We start from the raw sequence: 18039 nt of genomic DNA, 5'->3' as shown, positions 1-18039 counted from the left end.
AAGGTATAGCGAAAAGTGAGTCAGTGAGAGGAGACCAAGAAATATCAGGTAGATTAAAGGCACCCAAAACAATCAAAAGGTCTCTGTTAGAAAGAAGGGATAGAACGGATTTTATTGCGGAAAGATTGTGCTCATAAATTACTAGATCAGAGCCAGGTGGAATATAAGAACATGTAACAAAAATAGATGAAGATTGCAAGGAAACTTTCACACTTACAAATTCAATTTCGTTTGGGATATGAGTGAAAATTTTTTCAGATGTCAGGCTAGAGGTAACGGCAATCAGCACACCGCCTCCCCTACATGAGGGGCGATCGGTCCTTTAAGTATTAAATTTATTTGACAGAACTTCAGAGTCAGATATCTCTGGTTTTAGCCAAGTTTCTCTAAAAGCCAAAATATCTTCAGTGAATGCAGAGGAGTCAGCTGAAAGCTTGTGTAGCTTCATATTTAGTCCCCTAACATTTTGATACGCCAAAAATAAACTTTTTAGTTTTTTGGCACAGTGGAAGGCCTGCTATTTGTTCTCGGTTTATTGGAAACAAATTCTTTAATTACTAAACCATAATTAAGCCAAAATCTTTCAGAAAGTAATACATTAAACACATCAGGCGGAGCAAATATTTTAAATCGAAATTGTTCAACTAAATTCCAAAACATCCTCAGATGTGGTATTTGGGGTTAATCTAGAAACAAATAATTGCTTCCTTTGTGGAACAACTGAAAGTTTCTTACGCCCCCCCAGCAGCAGTCTGAACCTCACTAGGCTGAGGACCAGGAACGGTGCCTACTGTACCTATAGGTACGGTCGGCAACGAATTCTTTGACTTAGCCAGTACTGAAGATTTTATTCTGGAAACAGGGTCTCCACCCGAACTAGCTGTATCCATAGGCACAGTTGGTTTATTTACCCCTGTGTCAACAGAAACTGCTTCTACCAAGTTCGGATTTGAGGTGGATTCCACAATCGTATTAACGGCGGTTACACTGGCTTTTTTGCGGTATTGATTGATCGGAAATGCCATAACTTTGGTGTTTGTAAAGTTAGAAAGTTGGGATTTCCTATGGGTTTTATATTTGGCCAATCAATCCGACATACCAAATTTCATAAGGACTGGACGACTATATCCTATAGCCGCCATATAACTGATTAATCGGAAATGCCATAACTTTGGTGTTTGTTAAGTTAGAAAGTTGGGATTTTCTATGGGTTTTATTTTTTGCCAATCAATCCGACCTACCAAATTTCATAAGGATCATATTCACAAGGATTCCTATAGCTGCCATAAAACTGAACGATTGGAAATGCCATAACTTTGGTGTTTTTAAAGTTAGGAAGTTGGGATTTTCTATGAGTATTAAGAATGCATCATATGAATAATTTTGGAGAATATAATTTACAGAGTATTTTGCAAGGGTGTATCAACTTGGGTTCCGCCCGAAGTAAGCTTTTCTTTCTTGTTTATTATTAAACTGGGCACAGACGGAATTGAACCCCTCATTGAGTTGTTTAAAAGCTCCTGAGATATTCAATAGGCGAGTCTGCTTCATAAAGCCACTCATCTCAACTACCATTTCCTTGCAGGACCCACATGACCACATGAGACCAGAATTAAGATCAATGAAATCTTTAACTCTGCCAGTAAATCCTGCACATTTAACGTGCATCATCGAATCGCAGAGCCAGCAAAAAATAAAAGGGTCTTTAGTTGAAGACGCAAGAGTACAATTTTTTTTTGAACAGACAAGAGCCATTGTAAGTATAAAGCAACCAAAAAATTAAATATGAAAAATACCTCAAAGTATATTTGGCACTGGGATCAAATCCAAAAACCACAAGGGGACAGAACACGAAAAAAATAAGAGCGGGAGATCACGAATTAAATCGAATAAAGAGAGCAAGAGAGAATAAATCTTATATCGACTGAGCGTGGCTTGTGCGACACAACAACTTTAAGCATAAACAAATGCAATGTAAAGCAAGCAAGAGAGAGAGAGAGAGAGAGTTAGAGAAATAACCAAAAAAGTCTACCAGAAGTTCATAGAGAGTAAATTACAGTTATAAAATAGAGCGGGAGAGATTGAGAGGGAGTAAAAGAGTTCTAGTATAAAGAGCGTAAACTAACAAAATTAAAAATAATCATTACCTTTGAGTAATAAAAAAAATTATAAATTCAAATAATTCTTTGTTTGCTTAAATTGTTTAAATATAAGCTGATGGGTCTTTTCATTTTCTTGTGCAACTCGTAATTATTTTTATTATACCCGTTACTCGTAGAGTAAAAGGGTATATTATATTCGTGCAAAAGTATGTAACAGCTAGAAGGAAGCGTTTCCGACCCTATAAAGTATATATATTCTTGATCAGGATCACTAGCCGAGTCGATCTAGCCATGTCCGTCTGTCCGTCTGTCCGTCTGTCTGTCCGTCTGTCTGTCTGTCTGTCTGTCTGTCTGTCTGTCCGTATGAACGCTGAGATCTCGGAAACTATAAAAGCTAGAAAATTGGCATTTTGCATGTAGATTTTAGAAGTTCCTACGCAGCGCAAGTTTGTTTCAAAATGGTGCCACGCCCCCTTTAACGCCCACAATCGCTTATATACGATTTTAAAAATTTAAATATTTCGGAAAAGTAAAAATGCAGTTTTATTGTGTTTATCAATACCTATCGAAATGTAGAAGAAATTTTTCAAATCGGACCATTCGTTAAAAAGTTATGCGTGATCAAAGTTTCTATCTCCATCTCCCTCGCACTCCCTTTACCTGAGTAACGGGTATCTGATAGTCGGGGCACCCGACTATAGCGTTCTCTCTTGTTTTTTTTTTTATTTGCTCGGAGTTTCACGGCCCACTTACCCGCCCAACCGACCGAGGGGCGCAGCCGTGTATCGTACGGCACGATTCGCGAGAAGATAGACGCGAGATAAGGAAATATAGGTAAAAGCCCAGAGAAAAAGTAATAGTAAGATCAACTTTGTGCCAATGAAGCTAGTATTAATCGTTTTGGGAGCGGCAGAGAGTCAAGATTTGAGACTATTGGAAAAGGTATGTTATAGTCAGAATACAATACTCTAAAAGGCTCATGCAAGGCATAGTTAGATCTACAATGATTTAAAATTAGGGGAATATAATTTCTAGTTAATCTATTTGGCACAGAAAAGCTTAGCCGACTTACCAAGTCGGGGGAGTCAATATCACCATGTATAAGTTTATAAATGAAGACAGTACCAAGCATCGTTCTACGGTTGGCTAGGGAGGGTAAATTAATCAACAGAAGTCTACTAGAATAAGAAGGTAAGTTAAGATTTGCATCCCAGTTTAGGCGCCGTAAAGCAAAAAGAAGGAAGTTTTTTTGTACAGATTCAATACGACGAATATATATTCCGTATTGTGGACTCCAGACGGGATACCCATACTCCAGAATCGGACGGACTAATGAAATAAATAAAGTTTTAGTTAAATAAGGATCATCGAATTCTTTTGACCACCTTTTAATAAATCCAAGCACTCCTCTGGCTTTATTAACCATGAACGATATGTGGTTTGAAAATTTTAGTTTAGGGTCCAGGAGAACGCCAAGATCGTTTACAAGAGTTATTCTATCCAAAGAGCTGCCACTTAATGTGTAAGTCGCGTATATCAGATTGACCCGATAAAAAGTCCTCAGCTTGCACTTGGATGCGTTTAACTTTAGTAAATTATCTCGGCACCAGTTTTGAAAATTATCTAAATCGGATTGTAATTCTAAATGCCAGGAAATGTCCTTATACTGCAGGCACAACTTAACATCATCTGCATAAATAAGTACGCGAGAATGACTTATAATTGAGGGAAGATCGTTAATTAATAATGTAAAAAGTATCGGACCCAGATGGCTCCCTTGTGGGACACCGGAGGTAACACGGAGAATTTCAGAAATTGAATTTTTAAAAAGGACCCTTTGTGACCTGCCATTTAGATAACTTGAAGTCCATTTAAGCAGATCAACTGGAAAACCTAACAATTCAAGTTTTTGAACAAGAAGTAAGTGATTTACAGACTCAAATGCTTTACTAAAGCCAGTGTAAATGACGTCTGTTTGAAAACTACTACTGAAGCCTTTTATCACAAATGTAGTGAGCTCTAGAAGGTTTGTGACTGTGGATCTACGTTTAATAAATCCGTGTTGACACGGAGAAATGATTGATCTACAAAGGTGCTGCAAATGAGGAGTAATGCTTTTTTCAAAAAGCTTAGGAATAGCTGACAACTTAGAAATACCTCTGTAGTTACTGGCTTCTAACTTGTTACCTTTTTTGAAAAGAGGAATAACAAATGATTCCTTAAAAATATTTGGAATTGGGAAGTTTCTAGAGATAAGGTAAACAACTTGTAAAGAGGTTTGCACAGGGCGCAGTACCTAAGCACGCACCCAGGAATACCATCGGGCCTGGCTAATAAACAGGCTTAATACGAAGAAGATTCAAAAGAAGAGAGCTTTCTGTTTAAGTGGGGCAGAATATGAGGTTTGACTTGGACATGGTGTAAGAATAAAGCTGTGATGAATAATCTAAAGTAGAGTAAGTCGTTTGAAAAAATTGGGCAAATAAATCGGCTATTGCCTGATCTGTGGTTGCCGTCATGTTTCAATGTATTCGTTTGGATTTTTCTGATTTTTCTTCTATAACTCTACCCGTATCAAATGAAAGTTCGATTGTAGGGTAATATGGATCTTCAGGTTGCGTGAGTGGTGCTATTCTGGACAGAAACACACCTTCAGGATTTGTTACAAAACACAAATCAAGTAGGCGACCTACTGAATTTCGAACTTGGTTTACTTGAGATAAGGATATGTCAAGCAGGCCGTCAATAAAATCATGCTATGCTATAGGTAGTAAGACATTCGATCCATCCTCAGTGGACCAAGTAACTCCAGGTATATTAAAATCACCTAGAACTACCAACTGATCCCTATCGGAAAGCTTATTTGCAACGGACTTAATAACGGAAAGGTGATTTAAATAACCAGGAAGTTCAGACAACGGCGGAATATATGAGCAAGTTGTGTATATAGAGCTTCCAGGAAGCGATAACTTTACACAAATAAATTCAATGGTATTGAATTCATAAAAAAAAACTCCTCAGACGGGAGGTTTAAATCAACTCCAATTAAGACTCCACCTCCCCGTCTAGAGGGACGGTCATACCTATATATTGTGTACTTACCTGGAAAAACTTAGGAGCTAAAGATCTCCGGTTTTAACCAGGTTTCTGTAAACACAATAATATGAGATGCAAAGGAAAGGCTACCGGAATACAATTTAGTGAGCTTGCTATGTAAACCTCTTGCATTCTAATAGGAATGAAAGAATGAGGTTAGAAGTTAGTTTTTTGAAATTGGTACACTGGTTTGGCCTCGACTAGGAAGTTTTACTCCTACGGGCCCCTTCTTCTTTATCTTAGCCTCGAACTCTTTTACAACCATATTATCCGGCCAAAAGTCGCCCGAGCATATGGCTTCTAAGAGATTGATTAATTTTAATATTTACCTGTGATAAACAGCTTTTAATTCAAATTTATTTAGCACATAAAGCAAAAAGGTCAATCGGCATCAAATCACAATCTAGTATTTCATGAATATTTGTCTCAACTGTTATTTCACAAGCAGAAAAATAATAGAACATATTAAACTGCGTTGGTTATAAATATTGCGCCATATTTCATAACTACGCTCTTAGCACTTCTAGCCATAAGTTGCTTTTTCCAAAAATAAGTTGTATTTCGTTTTCTCCGTTCTATACGCATTTAAGGAATATGCTCTACCAAGCATGTTAACCCTGTAAAAAAAAAGCTTTACATTTTAACCACGGCGGTGGATACTTGACTAATTTTAAAATCGCGTCATTTATGGGCAAATGATAGTTTAAGAAAATAGTCCCTAAAAAAATAAGAGCACAATGTGTAATTAAGTAAGAATTTCTGTCTTAGTTTTATTATTGTTCTGGGTGTGATAATTGTCGCAATTTCTTAGACTAATACATGGCTTCAAGAACCATTAAATTTTTGATTTCACTGTATTAAACTTGTATTCGAATTAAATCGACATATTAAAAGAGGACATTTTTTATGCAAGAGAAAATTGTAAATATTTCAATAACATGCAAAATATATTGAGAATATGCAAAATATTTTCTATGTCCTTCGAACTTAATGGTATTACACATTAGCACTTGAATAGCGATCAATTGAGACTTCTTACACTTGTTTTTAAAGGACTAGTCAGAGAGTGGATTTTTTAACGACCTTGTCGGACTTTAAAAAGACCAACCGACAATGCCGGAAAAGCTGGTATTGGATGTTTTTCCTATTTTTTATAACAATTCATACACCGTAATAGATGTATATGATAGACGCTACATAGCTTGGCTTGAATCAGCCGCAATGGATATGGCTGGTCATCAGATATTGCGTAAATTCTCAGGGCGAATTATGACTTATGAGTCTAAAACTAGAAAAGTGTAATCAAATTTTACATGCACCTACATAAATCAACTTTGAACTTTGACGAACTGTTCCCAAAAAATTGGGAAAATGTGGAATATAAGGTTGTGGAAATTATCTCGAAACAAATAAACCTAAAAAGTAAACCTATTAAACATCATGATGGTATAACAAGTAAAATGTTGAACAGCATTTAGAATATATGATATAAGTATTAGATTTTCTTCCAATTTGGAACTAAACTTTTCATTATGAAAAAACAAAAATAAACTATCCGTGAGTTACGTCAGAGTTTAGAGAAAAAGAAAAGTAATGCATTCGCGTTAAGGGACTATTTTAATTTATTTGCCAGAAAATATGGAACGAAATATTGGAGCGTTGTAACATGTTGCTTGCAGCTAAGCAGTCCAAATAATTGATGACAAATCTACGAATAACAAGTGGAACGGCAATCGCGTTTCCCAGCATAAACTTTAAATAACACAGTTCCTCGTCTATCAAAGTGCACTCAGGAAACGGACAGCTTTCCATAGAAGGACAATTCATGGATTTTTACAACTTACTTGGAGATCGCTTCCTAGGTGCAGGAGACCATAATGCCAAACATACGCACGACTCGTGACTCCCATAGTAGGGCAATTATATAATGCAATCAAAAAACTGAGCAACAAATTGGACTATGATTTCCCTGGCAGTCCCAAATACTGGCCAGCAGACCCCGAAATGTCCCAGGCTTGATAGATTTTGCGGTGACAAAAAAAAACAGTGCCAGTGTCTTTCTTTCTTCTTCAAAGCCCAGAAACTGCAGATCACCCCCAGATACTGACAACGCACAAAACAAACTGGTTAAAATATAAAAAATATGTAAGCTCCCACATTGAACTAACCCCGCAGCTCAACATCGAAGCGGACATAGACTGCTTCACCGATGCTCTTGAAGATGTACTTGTGGCAGCAGCCACTATTTCAACACCACAATTTAAAACAAATCTGCAATTGGAACACCTTGTACTGGAAAAGAGGCGTCTGCGACGTGCTTGGCAAGCCAACAGATCGCCATCTTCAAAACAACGTCTTAACAAAGGAACTCGCACACTAAACTGATTCCTGAAGAAAGACGCTGAAAATCCACAGCTACGGTACATCGGAAAAATTTCGACAACCAGTACAAAACAACCTCTGTGGAGGGCTCCCCCAAATCTGAGCTCACTCGAAACAGTCACTCCGATAAGAAACTCATCGGGTAGCTGGGCCCGCAGCGACGATGATAAAGCCGAAACTTTATGATTCACATTTCCGAAGCGTTTTTCAGCCGAGCCCTGCCACTGGTCCATTTGTCCTTCCACAAATCGAATCTGAAACTATATCCTTACCAACATTGTTTAAGCCAAAGCGGATTCCGAAAGTCATCGGGGATCTGAAAGCAATAAAAGGTCCGGTTGGTGACCAAATAACACCAAAAATGTTAATTGAACTTCGAAACTCAGCCATTGAGGCTATTTGTAAACTCTTCAGTGGGAGCATACGTCTATTCGAGGAAATTGATAAATAAATAACACCATATCTGGAAGCACACAGTGTTAACCGGCACATCAATTTGGTTTCAGTCAAAGCCATGGAACAATCGAACAAGGTAACAAATTAAAATCAGAAATACGCAGAGCCTTCAAGCATTGGCAATGTTCCTCGATATATCTCAAGCTTTCGATCGAGTCTGGCTCGATGGCCTAATGCATAAGATCAAAACACACTTGCCTACATACACCACTTGAGGCGTATCTCAACAACAAATTATTCGCAGTAAGGTGCAACACAACAACATCATCGAAGCAAGGAAGTGCACCTGAGCCTCTGTTCGTCCTATATACAGCGGTTATTCCTACGAACGAGCAGCTAACAACATATACGTTCGCTGACGACACTGCAATCCTAAGTCGCTCGAGGTGCCCACGCCGAGCAACAACACAACTAGCCAATCACCTCATCGTAGTTGAGAGGTGGCTATCTGATTGGCTTATTAAAATAAATGAAAGAAAATGTGAACACATAGCGTTTACTCTCAACAAGAAAACATGCCCTCCACTATTATTGAATAGTACGCCGATTCCACAAGTCAACGAAGTAACGTATCTCGGCGTCCACCTCGACAGACGACTAACCAGGAGAAGATACATCGAACTAAAGACCAGCAGCTTCCACTGGATATTAAACGCTTGATCGCCTGGACATATCGCTCCCAGCTAGGGAGCAGCAGAAACTTAAACATCATACAGCACAATCGAAAATCCTGAGGACTATCACTGGGGCACAATGGTATATTCGCAACCAAAACATCCACAGGGACCTCGGCACTCTTGCAGTAAAAGATGAAAAAACAAAAAATTAGCTGGAATTAAAAACTCTCTAAGCACCCAATCCTCTCGCTAGAGGCTTGACTCGGGTTTCCAACAGAACTCGCCTACAACGCAACGACTTTCCAACCCAGCAATAATTTTCAGGGCCCACTCAGTACCAGTCATATGACTGTTAGTTAGATTACTATTATATTTCATACACTTATTGTTAGTATCCGAAAGGAGAAGATTCAATAAATTTTTTTTTAATAAAATTTGACGAATATACCAAAACCATTTATGTGAACTATAATGTTACAAAACTATTACAATGTACTACAAATAATCTGTATAACCACGTTTGTAATTTTAATAATAAGTTTAATATAGTACAAGCTTATAAAGCTAATAAATTTAAAAGTATTTCTAATTAACTCATTGTAAGATATCCAAAACTAAGTGAAGACACACATACCATCACAATTGTTTTTTTTTTTTTTTTAACATTTGCATTTTATTTACTGGATCTTCTCTGAATTGAGACTAACAATAAGTATATAGAATCTTAAATTAAAAAGCTATCTGACAGTCAAGGTGACTGGCGCGAAAATTTAGGGGCTCTAATAACTATTGCTGAGCTGGAAGGTCATTGCGTTGCAATCGGTTCCGGATGGAAGCCCTGGCTAGGCCCCTGGCGAGCTGGTTTGGATGAGAAGTTAGCTTGGTGTGGTAGGACGCTTTTTGTTTTGATATTTCATCTTTTACGGGTAGAATGCCAAGATCTCTGTGGATGCTGTCGTTCCGAACATACCAAGGTGCCCCAGTGATAGTTCTCAGGATTTTTGATTGTGCTCGCTGAATAATGTCGATGTTGCTGCAGCTCGCGTTTCCCTTCAATTGGGAGCCGTAGGTCCAGACTGGCTTAAGCGTTGAATTGTAGAGCAGGACCTTGAAGTCCAGGCAGAGGAGGGAGCGCGCGTTTAAAAGCCAATGGAGACTGTTTGATTTTAGTTTTAGGTGAATTTTCTTAGCTTCGATATGTCTCCGCCATGTAAGTCTCCTGTCTAGGTGGATGCCAAGGTACGTTACATCGTCAGCTTGTGGAAGTGGGGTGTTATTCAGGGTTAGCGGGGGACACGTTTGTCTGTTAAGAGTAAACGTGTTTACACTTTTGCGCATTTATTGTTATACGCCAGTCTGATAACCACCTCTCCACTACAACGAGATGATCAGCTAGTAGTGCTGTTGCCTGAGTTGGGCATTTGGACCGACTTATGATCGCGGTATCGTCTGCGAATATAGAAGTAGTTAGCCGCTCGTTCGTGGGAATATCTGCGGTGTAGAGGAGAAATAGAGTTGGACCAAGGGCGCTACCTTGGGGAACTCCAGCCTCTATAGCGTAGTCATCGGATGTTGTGGTGTTGCATCTCACGGCGAAGGCTCTGTTGTAAAGGTACGATTCCAGTATCCTGTGAGTGTTTCCTGGCAGGATCGTTCTGATTTTATGGATAAGGCCATCAAGCCAGACTCGGTCGAAAGCCTGTGCAACGTCAAGGAATACCGCACTGCAGTATTCCCGAAGCTCGAATGCAGTCCTTATTTCTGTTGTTAATCTGTTGACTTGCTCTATTGTTCCATGGCTTTCTCGAAAGCCAAATTGATGTGCTGGAATAACGTTGTGCTCTTTCAGATATGGAATGATGCGCGTCAAAAGGCATTTTTCGAACAGTTTTGACAGACACGAGAGTAAACTTATCGGTCTATACGAAGCTGGTATTGTGTGATCTTTCCCTGGCTTTGGGATCATTATGATTACCGATTTTTTCCATTTTTTTGGGAAATAGCCAAGTTGTGTAATCCCGTTGAAGAGTTTACAAATAACCTCAACTGCACAGTTTGGAAGTTCGATTAACATTTTGGGAGTTATTTGATCACCGCCTGGGGCCTTTTTTGGTTTCAATTGCTCGCTGATTACTTTTGCAATTTCATTTGGTTGAAACAGAATTGGCTCCGTCTCAGATTCAATTTGAATTGACGGCGACGGTAGTGCGAATGAATTAGTTGCAGGGTTTGGCTGAAAAACATTTCGAAGGTGTAAAGCAAATGTACAAGCTCTGTCTTTCTCGCTTCTGGCCCAGCTGCCTGAAGAGTCTCTTATGGGGATTACTGTTTCGGCCGGCGCACTTAGTTTTTGGTGGGCCCTCCACAAGGGATGCTTAGTGCTGGTGGGTGAAAGTTTCTCAATGTACTGGCGTTGTGCTTTTTCTTCTTCTTGCCTTAGAGCCCTGGTAAGTCTTCTTTAAGACTTTGTTTTGAGGATGGCGATCTGCTGGTTTGCCAAGTACGTCTCAAACGTCTTTTCTCCAGAACAAGCTGTTCGATTTCATGGTTAGTTTTGTGTTGGTGTGTGTGCCCATCCCTCCCTTGCGGTGTTGAGACTTTGGCTGCTGCGACGAGTACAGACTCCAGGGCATCGGCGTATCAGTCGATGTCCTCCTTGATGTTGAGCTGTGGAGATAGTTCAATGTGGGAACTTACGTACTTTTTGAACTTCAGCCAGTTGGTTCGATGCGACGTCAGCCTGCGAGGGTGCTCGATTAATTCCGGGCTTTGAAGAATAGTTATTAGCACTGGTGAGTGGTCCGATGATAGATCCAAAAGCGATTTTGCAGATACTAGATTGCGAGAGATGTTTTTTGTCACAGAAAAATCAATTAAATCAGGTAGTTTTCTAGGATCTGTAGGCCAGTATGTAGGGCTGCCTGGTGAAACGTAGTCCAGTTTGTTGCATGTTTTAATGAGTGCATTATATAGTTGCCTTCCTTTGGGGGTCACAAGGCGGGATCCCCAGTGCTTGTGCTTGGCGTTGTAATCTCCTGCTGCTATGAATCGCTCTCCAAGCGAATTGTAGAAGTCCATGAATTGGTCTTCGGAGACTGTAAAGCGGGGTAGGCAGTAGACAGCGGCAATGGCAAGGTTGCAGTTGCCCAACTGTAATTTTATCGATGTAGCTTGCAGATGATTTTTAGCAAACCGTTGGTGAAAGTGGTGTTTGACGCGGTCTCTTATTAAGATTCCAGTGCCGCCATGCGCTTTACCATCTGGATGATCTGTGCCATAGAACGTGTATCCCCGTATTTGAAAGTTATATTTGCTGGTGAGATGCGTTTCTGCCAGCAACATAACGTCGATGTGGTTTTCGTTCAGAAATTGAGTTATTTCAGGTTTATGCCGTGAAACACCGTTGGCGTTCCACAGAGTTATTCGAAGGCTAGGCATGGTTTATTTGGACTGCTGAGCTGCAAGCATTTGTAGTAAGATATTTTGGTTTTGCATAAGGGTTTGCATGGTGGTTTTCATGAAGGACATAAATTCCATCATATTTTGTTGCAAAGTAATCATCATAGATTCCATGTTACTTTGTGGCTGTCCCATGGCCTGCTGGATGTTATCAATTTTCGGCTCTATGTGAGCTGTGCCTGATCTTAGAGCACTGGCGTTAGAAATTCCGTTGGTGGTAATTGAAGGGCCAAATGATGATCTGGCTGCTTTTGCGAAGAAAACTTCCGGTGTCGTTTGTAATCTCATGTAAGTGTTTTGTTCAGGGAGCGTGCCGTTGTTGCTCGTTGCATCCGACTTTTCATCGCCTTGTAGACTGGACAGCCTCTGTAGTTAGCTGTGTGGTTTCCTTGGCAGTTTACACACTTTTTAGTGAGAGAGTCTTCCTTGTTGGCAGGGCAGGGTTCGGAGCCGTGGCAGTTTCCACAAGCTACACATACTGACCTGAGGGTGCAGTAAGCCCTGGTATGACCGTATTCCTGGCAGTTTGTGCATTGCACTGGTCCGGTCCGTTTGTGCGGCTCTTCCACTGTGATCCTACGGTGCAGAAGGTACTGCAACTTGTAGATCGGGTGCACTGCGTTTTTTTTCAAAGTTCTGCTGTCTGGCTCCAGCTCGACCTTGAAGAGTGGTTGCGGCTTCTTGTTTTTGTTCATAATGTTTATAACATTTTTTGCGCAAAAACTGTTTTCTTTTAAGGCCTCTGTAATTTCGCAGGGGGTCACATCGGGTTCTATTCCCTTAAGCACAACTTGCAAACCTTTGCAACTTTTCAGCTGGTACGTGTAGTAATTATTTTTGGCATCGTTTAAGTACTTCGACACTGCTCGGAAATCGTCTTCGGTTTTGGTTTGGAGTTTAGTTTCGCTTATATTCCCTTTCATAAGCGGAATAACATGAAAGTTATCTTTTCCGACAAGCTCAACTATTTTGTTGACTAGGGCATTCGAGATCTTCTCCCGAATAAAAATAGGTGGGGGCTTTAGTTTCCTTGGGGCTAATTGTTCAGACTCTGTTTCAGGCTCCGCCAGAATGGAAAATCTGTTTTCATCTAATGGCCCGGGATTTACAGGGCCTTTGCTGGAACGATTTATTTTGGGCTTATTGCCGTCCGAGTTTTTTGGGGGTGTTAGCTTGCGCTTGGAGATATTAATGTAGCGATCCATGCCTGTCTGAATGGCCGAACCCGCTTGCAGAATTGTCACTTCTTCTACCGTAGCTTTGTTTTTGCTGTTTGCACCGATTTTTGCACTTGGTTGTGTTGTTGCTTTACCCGCACAAGAAGAGGGTGGAGTCGTTATTGCATTGTTGGCGACAGAGACCGTTGTAGTAGTCGTAGTAGTTTCTGTTGTTGTTGCGCTAGGCGGCAGAAGCTCTGTTGGAGTCTTGCATTGCTCACTCCATGGCGTTCGAGCGGTGAAGAGCAGGGCGGGAGAGCAAGAGTTAGCTCTCTGGTTTTCGGCGGTCAGTAAACTTGCACCTTCAAGCACTTTCGGTTCTAGAGTGTTACTCGTCACCGTAAAATAGGCGTTGTTACGGGCCAAAGAGAGACGACGTTTGTCTTGTTCTCTCTGAATTTTTTCACGGGTTTCGTCTTGTTGTTTTTGTCGTTGAGTGCGCTGATCCACGTTCTTACTCATTTGTTTATAGTTAGTGCGTAAAGATTAATTATTTAATTAATTAAAACTTTAGTTTACGATATGCGATTTGCATCGCGAAACGCAAAACCTCGCGCTTATTTTTTTTTTTCGAACGTTTTCGACTGATTGGCTAATTGTTTTTCCGGAGCGTTAATAAAACACGTCTGCACGCAGCCGAATTGATTTTGTTTTTTGATAATCAAGCTAATATTGAAGAAACCAATATTTTGTATCCTGAGGACAGGCCAAATTCAAAGGTTGGGAAAGTGACATATCCACAGTACCAAATGGCTATGTATATGCTTACTTTACCATATTATGAACACATACACACATAGCATGTATACGTTAAGTCTTTTGAGTCAGCCTTTAGGCACACTTGCAACGAAAGCCTCTAAGGCTAAGCGGAAAGCAGCATGCTACACAAAACCCTCTTCCAATTGTCACGATCCCACGTTCTAAGACAATCGAATTTTGGCTCCCAGACACATAAAAATCCAATTTCATAAACAAGAAAGGAAAGCTAACTTCGGGCGGAGCCGAAGTTGATATACCCTTGCAGAATACTCTGTAAATTATATTCTCCAAAATTATTCATATGATGCATTCTTAATACACATTAAAAATCCCAACTTCCTAACTTAAAAAACACCAAAGTTATGGCATTTCCAATCGTTCAGTTATATGGCAGCTATAGGATATAGTCGGCCGATCCTTATGAAATTTGTTAGGTCGGATTTATTGGCCAAAAATAAAACCCATAGGAAATCCCAACTTCCTAACTTAACAAACACCAAAGTTATGACATTTCCGATCAATCAGTTATATGGCAGCTAAAGGATATAGTCGGCCGATCCCGGCCGTTCCGACATATATACTGCGTGCAAAGGAAAGAAGGGTGTGTGCAAAATTTCAATATATTTAAAATTGAGAGACTAGTTTGCGTAGAAACAGACAGACGGACAGACAGACGGACAGTCGGACATGGCTATATCAACTCAGGAGGTGATCCTGATCAAGAATATATATACTTTATAGGGTCGGAGATGTCTCCTTCACTGCGTTGCACACTTTTGACCAAAATTATAATACCCTCTGCTAGGGTATAATAAAGTAGTAAGTAAAAAAATCACTTATATCCAAGAGCAAACGCACTTGAATCCAAGAGTACTTAAATTCGACTCAATAGAAACTGAAAGTTCTCTCAGAATATTTTTAGGGTTCACTCAATCCTTTCTTTTCAGATAAGTCAGATCCATAAATTAATTACAGTTTGAGACCTCATAATAATAGGTCGGTGTGCTTTACTCTAAAAAACACAAAATTTGTAGAGAATAAAGTTAAAATAAATAAAATCAATTTTTTAAACAAAAGCCTTATGCAATCGTAAAATTAATAAGAAAGGAAAGCTAACTTCGGGCGGAGCCTAAGTTGATATACCCTTGCAGAATACTCTGTAAGTTAAGGCATTTTCAATCGTTCAGTTATATGGCAGCTATAGGATATAGTCGGCCGATCCTTAAGAAATTTGGTAGGTCGAATTGATTGGCCAAATATAAAACCCATACAAAATCCTTTTCCGATCAATCAGTTATATGGCGGCTATAGGATATATCCCGGCCGTCCCGACTTACACACTGCGTGCAAAGGAACGAAGGGTGTGTGCAAAGTTTGAATTCGATATCTTTACAACTGAGAGACTAGTTTGCGTAGAAACAGACAGACGGACAGACGGACAGACGGACAGACAGACAGACGGACATGCTTATATCAACTCAGGACGCGATCCTGATCAAGAATATATATACTTTATAGGGTCGCAGATGTCTCCTTTACTGCGTTGCACACCTTTCACCAAAATTATAATACACTCTCCAAGGGTATAACAATGTTAGTTTTTTAATGATAATTTTAATAATAATTTTTGGTCTATTAGAAACTATTTTGAGAAGTTTGTCTAACGCCTTGTCGTACGCATTGACACTGGGGCAATGAGCACTCACCCAAAAATAGACTGGTGTCCGACCAAAAAGCCACAGAGGTTGGATTTAGCACCAGCAGTACTGACGTTAGAAATTTGGCAGTCTATATGTGCGCTCTCATATATCCTGAGTCGATCAGGGCGCGGGCTCGGAAATTGGAGCCGAGATTGCTTGTATTTATAATGGCGGTAACTAGCAAGACCACTAGTGAGCCTGACGCCAAACAGACTCGAACTCCCGACTGCTTGTTTCGAATATAGGTCGGAACTTCCGCTTTATTTCTTAAAATTTTTCCGGAGGGTCATCTCACAAGCAATTTAAATCCGTTGTAACGATTTTTGACATTTGAAAGGCGGTCAAACAGACGTGAATTATAGTCTGCTATTACTTTAAAGCATTCCCGAATTTCTCTAAGACAAATTGACCGTTGAATAGAATTTAAATAGAAATATAAACCCCGAAGAGAGCGCACGTGCTTGGTCCGTGAAAAGTTGAAATAAAAATAGAATTCAAAAAACTAAATTAGTTTATTACACAATAGAGCGAAAAGACGCAAAACAAAAAAATCAGTGGTATGATTAAATCAAGTGCAAACTATTTTATTATAGTTGCACGCTAAAAGTTTAATGACCGACAAACCAAATAAAGAGCGCAAAACCTCGGTTAGCCGAAGAGATAGGTACTTCTCGTATATCTCTACGTCTACAAAGAGCCACAGGGCTCTACTGTCAGACCCAGATACCCAAATATCACGGTCGTTGTCACCCTCTCTACTCACTGGTACTCCCACTCCAACGGCGTAGAGTTCTCAATGTAAAACCCCCCCACCATCAGTAACGACCCTTGGCGCATCAGCAACATGCAGCGGTAAAACTTCGGCAATCGCACCAAAAGTAACAGCAGCAACTAAAGCAATGGCAGCAAAACTAACAACTTCTACAGCAACGGCAATTACCGAAGAATCGACTGCGATATCGTCGACTGCAGCGCCAAATATACGGTCACCTAAAACTATGATAAAGCAAAACTAAGAAAGTATTCAACAAGCGGGCCCGGTCATACAGACCGGCATGGATCGTTATATCCAAATTAAGCGTAAGCTTAGCCTGCAGAACACCGCGGTGGGTAATAAGTCAAAAATAAATCGTGTCCAAGAGACGGGAGATCCGATAACAACAGATTTGCCCTCCTGGCTGAAACTCAACCAGAACTGGTTAACGAGCAGCTAACAACATCTACGTTCGCTGACGACCCTGCAATCCTTAGTCACTCGAAGAGCCCACGCCAAGCAACAGCACAACTAGCCAATCACCTCATCGTAGTTGAGAGGTGGCTATCTGATTGGCGTATTAAAATAAATGAACAAAAATGTAAGCACATAACTTTTACTCATAACAGGTGTGACGGTTTGTCGTTTTGTCGGATGGCTCAGGGATGGCCAGGGTTCGTCACAAGAATTTTTTTGTGTCAGGCGTGGTTGCTGAAAGAGAGTTCCGTTTTATTTCAGTAAGAATCTTGACATTTGATTAATAACTAACGAGTTCTCCGTATTGGCGGGGTGCCACCCTTGCTGCCTTCGCTTCCTTCGTACACTTCGAGTGCCTGGTATCGGGAGCCGTCTAGCTGCTCGAGAGGAACAGCACGGGATCTCGGCTGCGGGAGAATAGACCCCGGGGTGGGTTGCCACGTAGCGAGCCTGAAATGAGCGAGCTTTTCCTTGATACTGTCTCTTGCCGTTTTTGATATTACCGCTCCTTCTGGTAGTGTCCATCCTTCGTCGTTGTGCTCCTCCTCATGGAGCTCTAGTATATCCCGGTCCGTTGTCTCGGCTGCTCGGCTATCCTGGGCGATTCTGGCTACAGCACTTATGGTTTGGTTACTGGTTGTTTGCGGTGCCGGAGTCTTCATGTTGCCCCTCCTCTTCGCCGGTGTCGTCCGCTTTCGTGCGTATTTGTATTGTATTGTATTTGTTCCTCCGTACGGCTTAGTGTCTCCAATGTATATCCTCTTTGTTTTAAAAGTGTTCGGGTTTTTTACTGCCACTTTCGTCCGCGTCTTCCTTGAGTTTTTCTGCTGTGATCCCTTGTGCTTCTCCTTGATCCAGTTGTCCGTAACCTCTATTGCTTTCAACTCGTCCTGTGCTGCTCTGGGTAAGGCGTCTGCTACCTCATTTTATTTTCCCTTTCCATACTGGACTACGCCTAAGTCCCTGGTATTCGTTTTTGTGTCCGGTTGGTCTACTTTGTCTCCGGCTGCTCTTATCTCT

General features: G+C 40.5%; 1 protein-coding gene across 1 annotated transcript in view; it reads right to left on the bottom strand.

The window, feature by feature from the left end:
• Positions 1-17681, bottom strand: part of LOC123037169 — a 53180-nt gene extending 35499 nt beyond the window's left edge. Inside the window, exons 1-2 of the mRNA XM_044456793.1 lie at positions 17523-17681; positions 17365-17426 (exon numbers count right to left, since the gene is read on the bottom strand). Of these exons, the coding sequence (XP_044312728.1) occupies positions 17365-17426; positions 17523-17681 (221 nt within the window). The remainder of the gene's footprint in view (positions 1-17364; positions 17427-17522) is intronic.
• Between the last annotated feature and the right edge of the window lie 358 nt (positions 17682-18039).

This window comes from Drosophila rhopaloa, unplaced genomic scaffold, assembly GCF_018152115.1.
Source record: "Drosophila rhopaloa isolate 14029-0021.01 unplaced genomic scaffold, ASM1815211v1 contig_151, whole genome shotgun sequence".
NCBI lineage: Eukaryota > Metazoa > Arthropoda > Insecta > Diptera > Drosophilidae > Drosophila > Drosophila rhopaloa.
The sequence above is the reverse complement of the archived record's forward strand: the minus strand, read 5'-3'. Positions and strand labels throughout refer to the sequence as shown.